The sequence below is a fragment of the Dysidea avara genome, chromosome 9, assembly GCF_963678975.1.
Source record: "Dysidea avara chromosome 9, odDysAvar1.4, whole genome shotgun sequence".
Lineage (NCBI taxonomy): Eukaryota > Metazoa > Porifera > Demospongiae > Dictyoceratida > Dysideidae > Dysidea > Dysidea avara.
The window spans coordinates 12641703-12654249 of record NC_089280.1 but is presented as its reverse complement, the minus strand read 5'-3'; the positions used below and the strand labels follow the sequence as shown (position 1 = coordinate 12654249).

Here is a 12547-nt window from a genome sequence, read left to right as displayed (position 1 = left end):
AGCCATGATGAGTCAAGTACTTGTGTGCTATTTGTAAACTAAAAGGGACTGAACAACTCTTAACAATGAACTAAGTAGCCATATGTTTTGTAAGCTCTCTGTGCTGTACTGAGGACCAGAAACGGAGTTGTGTTGAAATAATTCTTTTAATTACCCTACCAGTATTACTGACACTCTATGGCTGCATATTAACTGCTAGCACCTGTTAACATAACCAAGCACAGCCCAGGAAATTACTGCTCTCTTTATAAGGGCATGTTTCATTAACAAAAGATAGAACACAGCTATATCCTGAGTGTCATGCTCCCCCGCGCCCACAAGCTTCTGCTTGTAGAGATGGCTGGTTGTTTCAAGCTGTGTTTCTAGTTTATTCATCCCATGGTTACTTTTATTTTATTATTATTTTTTTTTTGTTTTATTTTTTTTATAGCTCTCCACTATGATCATTTTTGTATGGTTATAACAAAGAATGTCTGCTATGCGCGTATTTCTATGGCTTCTCGTAGCGTAGCACTTCTTTTCAAGGATAAAACTACTGTTTCCCCAGCTTTGTTTGCTATATAACAGAGGGTATAATGTGGCTTTACCATGGCAAAGACTATTTGGGTATATTATATTGATTTTGGCAGCTATATTGAGACCAACCGATATTGGCAAAAGACAAAATCGCCATATTGGCCACTGATACGATGTACCGGTACGTCCCCACTGATTGTATACAAATATATACAGTGTGTGTGGGGACAGTGTGCAAGATTATACTAGTACACCAATTGGTGTTATACTGTTGCTTACCCGATGCAGCATCTTGTTTGAGGCCGCTTCACGATAGTCGTGGTGTTTGTCCTCGAAGATTCTAATTGATTCCCACCACGTGATTTCCCTGCATTTTTGTTGATTAGGTGGCGTCCGACGAACTGGTTATGGTATAAGGTGGAGCTGTAGTTACTGTTGGTATTGAGTCCAGCGGCGTCGGAGCTGTCCCAGGCGACCGTGACACCGTGCGTGGGCCAAGGTAAGCAACTTGTGGAAACGACCCTGAAGGTGGCTACTAGCATTGTAGTATCGCATCTTGTCGCGTCGTCGTCCTGTCCGGAATACTTGTTCCATTAGGCGGCCCTTCCTCCGGCGTGACAAAGCTCTTCGCTTGCTCAATCCAGCAGTCGACCTTCCCAAGGACGACGAGCTTCCCTTTCCTCAGTCGGCGATAACTACGAGTATTCATCTTGAAGATTAAAAGCCACTGTAACTGGCAAGATTTGTTACAACAGGTATGAATTACTGCCAACGTGTTCTGCTCACTTTGTTGCGCATGCGTTGTTCTTATTGGAGCCCACTGTTGCATGCTAATATTTTGGGTACTTGCGCAGCCTGCGCTTCACAACATTAACTGTGTTTAATAACTTAAACTTTATTTATATAAATTACTATCTGTAGACATATAGTAGCATGCCATTCATCAGTCTGTAGGCATGCATGAATCAATGTCCATTATTGTTTGCAGGCTTATGTAGAGCCATGCCCACTGATCAGTTGTTATTGTATGAGTCATAATCTAGTAAAATATAATGCTGTGATTTTAAAATATTGTGATTGGTTTTGTGAAAAGCAGGCTATTTAGTGGTCATGAGCTTGCAAAAACAAAAACAACTTCACAAACAAGTATAAAAAACAATTTGGAATTTTAAATTAGAGTAGGGACAGTGTATAGTGTTGTAATAAAAAGTACTGAAGCAAGCTGGATTGGAGTAGCTAGTACGTAATGTCCAAATGCTGTAAAACTGAATATCCCTACTGTGCTACACTCAATGCACAGTAGAGGTATTCACTTCTTATTGTTTTACAGTATTTGGACATTACGTACTAGCTACTCCGATCCATCTTATTTCAGTACTTTTTATTGCAGCACTATATACTGTCCCACTCTAATTTAAAATTCCTAATTTGTTCTTATACTTGTATATATTAGCCTCTAATAAGCTGGTTTTACTATATATTTCATTAAACAATAAAGATTTCATGTACAGTCTATAACTATGATTTTCACAATTTTACAGTATATTATAAGAGGCTTAGTATAGAGGATAACTGTGTTGTAGAAGTATACTAATCCCCAGTGTACATGTACATAATAATATTATAATATTGTACAGTATATACAAAATATATGTGTGTCTACATACATTATATGCAGTACATAGTTTGAATAACACAAATATTATATATCAAACATATTACCTTTCAACAGATAAATGGTTGGCTTCCTACACAAAACAAAGAAACATGATGCTGCAACAATGAGTTGTTATGTATCTGTACAAAAAACTAAGGAAGCTATGTAATTTGTGACCAGATATGTGAAAAGGAGTCTTATAGCCTTTCCAATTGCATACACCTGGCAACCCATAACTTGACTTGTGAAAAAGTTATTACTCTGAAATTGATTACTTTACATCTCTAACATAGTGTGATATTTTAAGGTACAAATGTCAAGGAGTTGTTACTGGATATTTGGAAAGGCTAAAATACCCTCCTTTTTGCAGATCCGGTCACATTAAATTTACTGAGCAGGCATCCGCATATAGCTATTTTTTTGATTTCAAATACAGAAGAAACACAATGAGCTGACAAATTTAAACCTTGAGGCTGCTCTTCATTTTCTGCATTTGCATGTGAGTATTCAACTTACAGGGTGTTACTGTTACTGGTAGTGCAAAAGGTCAGATATATAATTTTTAGACATCACTATAATTAAGGCATTTAAAACACCAGTGTTGGGACAGTTACTTTTTAAATGTAACTCGTTACATATTATATTGTTTACAGCTGAACTATTTAGTTACAGTTACATATTACCAATATAATAAAGTAACCATAATAATATTACTTATTACTTTGTGTCCACAGCCTTAAGCTGTCATGTGTGAAACTACTACTTTATCACGTGACATGATTGCATTGCTGGACAATGTGCAAATCTTGGTTATAAGCAATAAGCTGGTGAATTAACTTCATTCAGTAGGCTTCATAGTGGCTAGGTGTTACTCAGTTAATTACTAACGAGATTAGAAACTTCGTTATTTAAAGTGATAATATTACATAATATTAGACTTGTTACAGTAACTTCATTACTTAGGTAACGTGTTACATTTGCTAGTAAATTAACTTGAGTTATATTACCTGGTTGTACAGCATATTTCGTTATATTACTTCGTTACCACAAAAGTAATAATTATTACATAACAGGATGTAACGCGTTATCCCCAACACTGAAAAACACCTTGTAATACCTTGGTGCATGAAATAAGATATACATGCAGTTTGTCAAGAATGGGATGTGCAAGACAGAATTGCTATAAATATGTAGTAGTACTAAAAATATTAAACTGAGTTTCCTACATTGATACAGAAAATGTAAGTACAAATTCTTTAGCCTCATAATTCATCAATAGTCATTAAGAATTAGCAGATTTTAATCAAACAATCTTTGCTGGTTTAGTCTGACTCACCATGCAATGGTCCCTTGTTGAGTTTCTTTACAACCATTACAATCATTTGTTTAATTTAAAATATAAATAAATTTATTGATTTCTGTTTCTGCTAAAACGTTAGGTCTCAGTCGGTATTCCCCCAAATATAAATTACTGCTTGCAAGCATTGCTGATACCAAACAAAGCTGAGCACACCAAAAATCTGCTGCAACAATGAAACATGATGCAAAAACACTGAAAAACACCTTGTAACACTGAAAAACATGTTTCAGTTTCTATAGAACATGTTTCACTGAAACACATCATGTTTCTATAGTCTACAAACCAAATTTTAAGAAAATCGCTCCAAACATTTCTGAGATATAGCAACCAAAATTTTATTTTAATTTCTTCATTTTTTCTTCTTCATTTCACACATTTTGCAAAATCTGCCATAAAACACGAATGCATGCTCCAATCAGGCTGAACGTTAGCACACTTGAAGGGCTCATTACAGCAAATCTCAGTACCAAGTTTGATAGGAATCCAATGAACATTTTTTATGGAATTATGACTGATTATTTGCATAAAATAAGGTCGAAGTTCTGTCACGCCCACATGATAAACCCCTTGAAGGAATGAGCTGAAAATTGCTATGTAGATGGAGTAACTATTGTAGGAGTGCCTTTTTGTAGTTTGAAATGAATCCAGATAAAGGTCAGCAAGATAGGACACAAAACCCAACCTGTGTCACAATCACGCGATCAATTTTTACTGTGGTGAATATTAGGCCAGGCAAACTTGATTATTTGTTTCTCATCCACAAAAATTCGGATTTTCATGTGGGCGGGAGGTCATTTTTCATTATTCATTATTAAAGAAAATACTCCAAATCAAGCTGTCTGTTACTATAAAGGTTAGCTAAAGAACTAGTACTTACATTTCACCACCGTTTCTGAGATGCAGCCTTAAAACACATGTGCACATGATTGATATCAGCAATAATGAATTAGAGGTGGTGGGGTATATAGGGATACAGGCAGGGATGAGAAACAATTAATCAAGTTTGCCTGGCCTTAGTTTTCACGCCTACCAGGCAAACTGCTTAGAGCAATGGGCTGAAAATCAGTATGTAGCATCATAAAAGTCCTTGCAGTAGTACAGAAGAATCAGATTACAAACCACTTAGTTATGATTCGAAAGTGAACTACGTGTAGCAAAAGCAAGACCAAGATACTCTAATAGAACAGTCATCCTAATAGAGCATTCAGCTGCCGAGATACTAAAATTGAACAATACCATGTAACTACAAATAAAATGCACTAGCGATTCAGACCATTAAAAGTCACCATGTAGAGAGATCAGCTTGAAACCAAATCATCCTGTTGAGAGTTCAGCCACAAACAAACCACCTTGTACAGACAGAGTTCAGCTACAAGCAATTAAGTCACCCTGTGGAGATTTCAGCTAAAAACAAATCACCCTGTAGAGAATTTGGCTAGAAAAACTCACGCTGTAGAGAGTTCAGCTACAAAGAAAATACACATGTGAATTTCTTTAATTGTGTGTAAAACGTTGTTTCACAATAGCTGCTGCTTGGTATGTAGTTTAGTGATACATAGACATAGCAAAAAGGCTGCATATATCAAGACACACGATAGTGTGTCATGCGGCCCAAGAATCCGGCGCGCCACACCGTGAGTATATTAACAGGAAGAAAGAAAATGCAATTTTCACACCTATATAGCTCTGTGATCCCTTATCCGATTGGAACCAAATTTGTTACAGACGTGCCGGCCAGTTATGGGAGTCTACATACCAAATTTAAAGAAAATCGGTCCAGCCATTTCCGAGATACGAGCGAACAAAAGTTCGTTTTAATTTCTTCGTTTTCTTCTTCTTCTACTTCTTCATTTCGCACACTTCGCAAAATCCGCCATAAAACTGGAATGCGTGCTCCAATCGGGGTGAATTTGGCACACTTGAAGGGCTCATTAAGGCAAATCTGTGTACCAACTTTGGTAGGAATCCGATGAACATTCACGGAGTTATGACTGATTATGTGCGTAAAATAAGGTCGAAGGTCTGTCACGCCTACAGGGTAAACCACTTGGAGGAATGAGTTGAAAATTGATATGTAGATGGAGTAACCATCGTAGGAGTGCCTTTTTGTGGTTTGAAGAGAATCGAGATAAAGACCATGGAGATATGACACAAAACCCAACCTGTGTCACAATTACGCAATCAATTTTTATGAATAAAAAAACTATTAGTTTTCACGCCTACCAGGCAAACCGCTTAGAGCAATGAACTGAAATTCGGTGTGTGGCTGGAATAATCATCATAGAAAGTCCTTGCAGTAGTACAGAAGAATCGGATTACAAACCACTGAATCATGATTCGAAAGCCAACTACGTGTTGCAAATTCGAGATCGAGATACTCTAATAGAACAGTCACCCTAATAGAGCATTCGGAAACGTTTATAACTTACTCCATCAAAGAATTATTACATTGCAAGTTATTCTGTAGGGAATTCAGCTACAACCAGTTAATCTGATAGACAATTCAGCTACAGGCAAGTCACCCTGTAGAAAGTTCACCTAGAAACAAATCACCCTGTAGAGAGGTCAGCTAGAAGAAGTCACCTTGTAGAGAGTTTAGTTACAAAGAAACTATGCACCATGTAGAGAGTTCAGCTGCAAACAAATCACCCTGTAGAGAGATCAGCTAGAAGAAGTCACCCTGGAGAGAGCTCAGCTACGAAAAGATCACCCTGTAGAGAGTTCAGCTAGAAGAAGTCACCTTGTAGAGAGTTCAGCTACAAAGAATCCATCATGTAGAGAGTTCAGCTGCAAACAAATCACCCTGTAGAGAGTTTCAGCTACAAAAAGATCACTCTGTAGAGAGTTCAGCTAGAAGAAGTCACCTTGTAGAGAGCTCAGCTACAAGAAATCACCATGTAGACAGTTCAGTTGCAACCAAATTACCTTGTGGAGAATTCAGCTGCAAACAAATCGCCCTGTAGAAAAATCAGCTAGAAGAAGTAACCTTTTAGAGAATTCAGCTACAAAGAAACCATCATGTAGAGAGTTCAGTTACAAACAAGTCACTCTGTATAGAGATCAGCTAGAAGAAGTTACCTTGTAGAGAGTTCAGCTACAAACAATTCACCCTGTACAGAGATCAGTTTGAAGAAGTTCTTTGTAGAGAGTTCAGCTACAATGAAATTGCCCTGTAGAAAGATCAGCTAGAAGAAGTCACCTTGTAGAGAGTTCAGTTACAAAGAAACCACCATGTAGAGAGTTCAGCTACACCTGTAGAGAGTTCAGCTACAAACAAATCACTCTGTAGAGAGATCAGCTAGAAGAGGTCACTTGTAGAGAGCTCAGCTACAAACAATTCAACCTGTACAGAGATCAGCTAAAGAAGTTACCTTGTAGAGAGTTCAGCTGCAAAGAAACCATCATGTAGAGAGTTCAACTATAAACAAATCACCTTATAGAAAGATCAGCTAGAAGAAGGCACCTTGTAGAGAGTTCAGTTACAAAGAAGCCACCATGTAGAGAGTTCAACTATAAACAAATCACCTTGTAGAAAGATCAGCTAGAAGAAGTCACCTTGTAGAGTTCAGTTACAAAGAAACCACCATGTAGAGAGTTCAGCTACAAACTAGTGACCCTGTAGAGACATCAGCTAGAAGAAGTTACTTTGTAGAGAGTTCAGCTACAAAGAAACCATCATGTAGAGAGTTCAACTACAAACAAGTGACACTGTAGAGACATCAGCTAGAAGAAGTTACCTTGTAGAGAGTTCAGCTGCAAAGAAACCATCATGTAGAGAGTTCAACTACAAACAAGTGACACTGTAGAGACATCAGCTAGAAGAAGTTACCTTGTAGAGAGTTCAGCTGCAAAGAAACCATCATGTAGAGAGTTCAGCTACAGTACAAACAAATCCTGTAGAAATATCAGCTAGAAGAATCCACCTTGTAGAGAGTTCAGTTGCAAAGAAACCACCATGTAGAGAGTCAGCTGCGAAGAAACCATCATGTAGAGAGTTCAGCAACAAACAAATCACCATGTAGAAATATCAGCTAGAAGAAGTCACTTTGTAGAGTGTTCAGTTATAAAGAAACCACCGTGTAGAGTGTTCTGTAATAAATATACGTATTATATATATATATACATATATATATATATCCACCCCAAAAACACCTTCGCTGTAAAAAAGGCGCGCCCAAGAAACTACAAGTACCTGGAACCCAATGTAAAAAAACAAAAGCAAAACAGCTCAGCTGAAGTGAAGTGAAAAGTAACTGGTAACTTAAAGAGCTGATATCTGAAGCGGCCAAGAATACAATTACTAAAGTTTAATCCATGCAAGAACACCTTGGCTATAAAACAGGTGTGTACATGAAAGTAACTGGCAACTGAAATAGCTGATATCTGAAGCGGCCAAGAATGAATGGTCATATACAACTAATTCAAAAATTTAACACTGAACCTTTATAATTCAACTGTGTTCTATATTCACTCTTGCTGCATCGTAAAGTAATTTCTTTTAACTCTAATTGGCTGGTAATTTGGCCGCCTTTTTTTGCTCTATTATACTGACTATTAAAAAAAGCGGCCAAATTACCAGCCAATTAGAGTTAAAAGAAATTACTTTACGATGCAGCAAGAGTGAATATAGAACACAGCTGAATTATAAAGGTTCAGTGTTAAATTTTTGAATTAGTTGTATATGACCATTCATTCTTGGCCGCTTCAGATATCAGCCATTTCAGTTGCCAGTTACTTTCATGTACACACCTGTTTTATAGCCAAGGTGTTCTTGCATGGATTAAACTTTAGTAATTGTATTCTTGGCCGCTTCAGATATCAGCTCTTTAAGTTACCAGTTACTTTTCACTTCACTTCAGCTGAGCTGTTTTGTTTTTGTTTTTTTACATTGGGTTCCAGGTACTTGTAGTTTCTTGGGCGCGCCTTTTTTACAGCGAAGGTGTTTTTGGGGTGGATATCACTCATTTTTGTCAGTGATAGACTCTACATTTGGTTTAAAGGGTAATTTTTTTGGAAATGAGCAATTAACATTAATGCAGAATATTATCGTGGAGGGTCAGTAAAATCCATACATAATAATGATTGTTTCATAACACCGTAAATTCGGAAGTATGAATTTACGGTGTAGTATGACTGTTCTATTAGAGTAAATCTATCTTTACTGCCTGCATGTGATGAATATATCTCATATCTGTGCATGTTAAATGCTTCAGACACCTAATTAAACTTGCAAGTGACTAATTAGTTTACAGTTGCTACACAGCTATAAATACATTTGTAATTGTTATCACCATAATCATTTATCATGTTATAACCATTTTTTATTATTTCGGTCACAACTTCAGGATTAGAGCAGCAGAGAAAGGAATAGAGGACTCAACCATCAAGACTTGTATATGGGAGATGGAACAGTATTGCGATGGACAATGCCGGTACTAACCCCTCAAGGGTGTTGCAGTACAGTATAGATGCAAGACCAGAACCTCGATTGTCACCTTTTGACTGTGGTCACAATTTCAGGATAGGAGCAGCAGAGAAAGGAATGGAGGACTCAATCATCAAGACTCGAGGAGATGGAATAGTATTGACAATGGTAATGCCAGCACTAACCCCTCAAGGTTGCCACAGTGCAGTATCGATACAACCACTCCAACCAGTGCATAAGACCAGAGCCTCAATCATCACCTTTTGACTGAAATTTTTATACTTGATGAAGCAATAAAACAAAAAAGTTGTAGTACTTATACTTTCCTGAGAGAGCATGCCCCCAGAGTCCCAGACTCCCTTGCCTGTTCAGCAGAATAATAGGATTGAGCCTTACTACCACTTTCACCTTTATTCTTGGCCTGAATGTACATATCGGCAACATAATACAGTAGCTGTAGATAATGCCCCTAGGCAGAGCTATAGGGGTGGGAATTTTTCCCTACTATCACACTATCACAGTAGTTCTTCTCGTAGTTCTTTGCCTGGCCATCATCAACTGCTGTCAAAACATTAGTGTCGTCCCCCAGACCCTTCCTCAAGCATGCTTATCACACAAAAATAACTTAGTTTAGCAGTGCAACAATTATTGACAGCATATGTACACTTACCGCATTGTTGAACCATGTATACCACCAGAATCCACCGGATTGACAACTAACACGTGATCTATTTAGGGGAAATCTCGTGGAAAGTCCCTAATTACCTTAAGTGGACACTCGTGATACGTGGTATTAAATTGAATGGTTTAAGAATGTAACTAGATGGTGAGGCGTACTTTAATCGGCTCGACTTTAATGAGAAACTCGAGCCCCTCGTGAAAAACTACATCGCTGAAGCAACGCTTGAAGAAGTAAGAGTCAAGAATACTGATCGAGGTACTCTATGATATATGCCGGTCTTGAATGCTAACGAAACGAGGAGTGAAGTTTGTGCAACGTGTCACATCGCCACACACTGATTCACCGTGTTTGTGCGATAGGGTTTATGGACCTGTCCACCAGATGCTGAAAGGAAATTCATTCCACCACATGTTGAAAGGAAATTCATTCCAACTTGTGAAGTTATTGATATACTCATTGTTGGGGTCCACGGGGACATCGATGATCATTTACCAGTCAGCTGTAAGTAATGTCACAACAGAAGGAAAGGAACCATTTCCATACCCCGGCTATGGCATACTGATTTTCCTGGTCAGTTTATGTACACTCAACCACAGATCGAAATGTAGAACTTTGGTTGCAGGTGGAAAATAAACACCTTTTTACTCAGTTACAAGAGATTCACCCAGCTGGGATAAAATGTTGAAGTGGATGCCATTAGTACTAACTTGTTCATCAGGTATTGGACAATTCCAAGTGTCCAGATTATACAGTTGTCCTCATGTTCAAGTTTACACATTTAGACAAGTTCCACAACGTCCTATAATCTATTGCTATATCAGTGTGGAATAACGCTTATATAATATTTTTCATATTCCAGGCTTTAGGTTTATTGTATTTAACACCTGCTTGTTGGTTTTTGCAGGCCATCTGGTCATACTGGTTTATCCACTAGCAGTTGAATGTGATCATGGTACATATGTAAGTTGAGACCATGCAAGAACAAAGATACAGGTGTCATGAATTTCAGGCCAGTTAACGTTCAGAGGAATTGTATTATTGCAATTGTTATTTTTGTAGTTATCAATTATCAGTGACCAGTTTGTGATAGTGTACTTTTGTTTGACCAATGACCTAATGTTCTGGTTTACATGCTTACCCAACAGTTATGTTACTCACTTAACCTGCATATGGGATATATATTTTTTTAGTTCATTTTGATTATCCATCCTTTATTAGTACAGCCTGGCATATCGATTTTTTGCACATTCTCTTTTTAATTCAGTGCCTGCTGGATTGTTTTGTCAGATATCGAAACAGGTGTCTTTGGTGTTGCGACCGATGTTCCAGGTCAGTTTGCATGTGTGTTTAATTTAAGGTTGACTTCAGTGCCTGCTTATTCTTTTACATGTCTCGGTATCGAGTGTCATGAATTTCAGGTCAGTTGACGTACAGAAGAATTGTATTATTGCAATTGTTGTTTTTGTAGTTATCAATTATCAGTGACCAGTTTGTGATAGCGTACTTTTGTTTGACCAATGACCTAATGTTCTGGTTTACATGCTTACCCAACAGTTATGTTACTCACTTAACCTGCATATGGGATATATATATTTTTAGTTCATTTTGATTATCCATCCTTTATTGGTACAGCCTGGCATATTGATTTTTTGCACATTCTCTTTTTAATTCAGTGCCTGCTGGATTGTTTCGTCAGATATCGAAACAGGTGTCTTTGGTGTTGCGACCGATGTTCCAGGTCAGTTTGCATGTGTGTTTAATTTAAGGTTGACTTCAGTGCCTGCTTATTCTTTTACAGGTCTCAGTATCGAGTGTCATGAATTTCAGGTCAGTTGACGTACAGAAGAATTGTATTATTGCAATTGTTGTTTTTGTAGTTATCAATTATCACTGTATACTAGTGATGTGAATTTGCAGGTCAGTCTACTCAGATGTATCGGGTATAGTGTTGATGGGTTCAAACAAATATCCAGTGTAGACTGTAGTGGCATCAAGGGTGTTAATTTCTAGGTCAGTTTACATGTTGTGATGTTAGTGTTTTTTTCCTAGTACCCAGATGTTAAGTGTATTGTATTTAATGCCCACCTGTTATGTTTTTAAATTATGGTATATCAGTGTAGACAGTACAACAGTAAGCCTTCTGTGTTGTAGTAACTATTTGTTTCATAATTATGCTGTTGTCCTGGAATGGCACAATTTTTAGGCAACCAGTGTGAAGTCCAGTGGTACAAACATTGTATTATGACCAAGTTGTGATAGCGTACTTTTGTTTGACTAATGTCCTAATGTTCAGGTTTGACATGCTTACCCAACAGTTATGTTATTCATTCACTTAGCCTGGGTTATAATTTTTGTTCATTTTGATTATCCATGCTATTATTGATACAGCCCGGCATATTGATTTTTTGTACATTCTCTTTTAATTCAGTGCCTGCTGGATTGTGTCATCAGATATCGAAACAAGTGTTTTTGGTATTGCGACCAATGTTCCAGGTCAGTTGCATGAGTGTTTAATTTAAGGTTAACTTCAGTGCCTGCTTATTCTTTTACAGGTCTCAATATCGTCATGCTGACATACAAGAAATCATCACTATTGTTGGAACTGTTTTTAGTCAAGTCTTGATGTGATGTTGATTAACGTTGTTACACATTGTTGTATGTTTACCATATGGCAAGAAATTTTCATGGCCATCATGAAATTTGAATATTGTGTAAGTTGTGTGGAACAACCCCAACTCATACATGGTCACTGGCAAACCACGAACCACATTCGAGCCACAACACCACCAACCACATTCGAGCAATCCATTACAAAATTTTGTTGCACCATTTGTGTGTGCATAATACTTAATAAAAGCCACAACACAAGCTACATGGTAAACACTACATAGAGGTGGTAACCCCTAA

The 12547-nt window shown here is 37.5% G+C and overlaps 1 protein-coding gene and 2 long non-coding RNA genes across 8 annotated transcripts in view; 2 read left to right on the top strand and 1 right to left on the bottom strand.

The window, feature by feature from the left end:
• The window catches only part of LOC136266494 (autophagy-related protein 16-1-like), a 72063-nt gene that overhangs the window by 38380 nt on the left and 21136 nt on the right, over nucleotides 1–12547 (bottom strand). Inside the window, exon 3 of one of the 2 annotated variants that reach the window (XM_066061509.1) lies at nucleotides 2239–2264. In XM_066061509.1, the coding sequence (XP_065917581.1) occupies nucleotides 2239–2264 (26 nt within the window). Of the gene's footprint in view, nucleotides 1–795; nucleotides 1410–2238; nucleotides 2265–12547 lie in introns of those variants that run through there. The other variant, XM_066061511.1, reaches the window with a different exon arrangement.
• LOC136266926 (uncharacterized) lies at nucleotides 9828–10351 on the top strand. Its single transcript, XR_010706379.1, has 3 exons — nucleotides 9828–9945; nucleotides 10000–10210; nucleotides 10263–10351. It is a non-coding gene; the product is annotated as an uncharacterized lncRNA (long non-coding RNA).
• Nucleotides 10460–12461, top strand: LOC136266925 (uncharacterized). 5 transcript variants are annotated; one of them, XR_010706377.1, is made up of 5 exons: nucleotides 10460–10649; nucleotides 10905–10969; nucleotides 11439–11650; nucleotides 12069–12133; nucleotides 12193–12461. It is a non-coding gene; the product is annotated as an uncharacterized lncRNA (long non-coding RNA). The 5 variants fall into 5 exon arrangements; XR_010706375.1 differs by lacking the exon at nucleotides 10905–10969 and adding an exon at nucleotides 11314–11378 and having other exon boundaries at nucleotides 12193–12460; XR_010706378.1 differs by lacking the exons at nucleotides 10460–10649; nucleotides 10905–10969 and adding exons at nucleotides 11030–11058; nucleotides 11314–11378.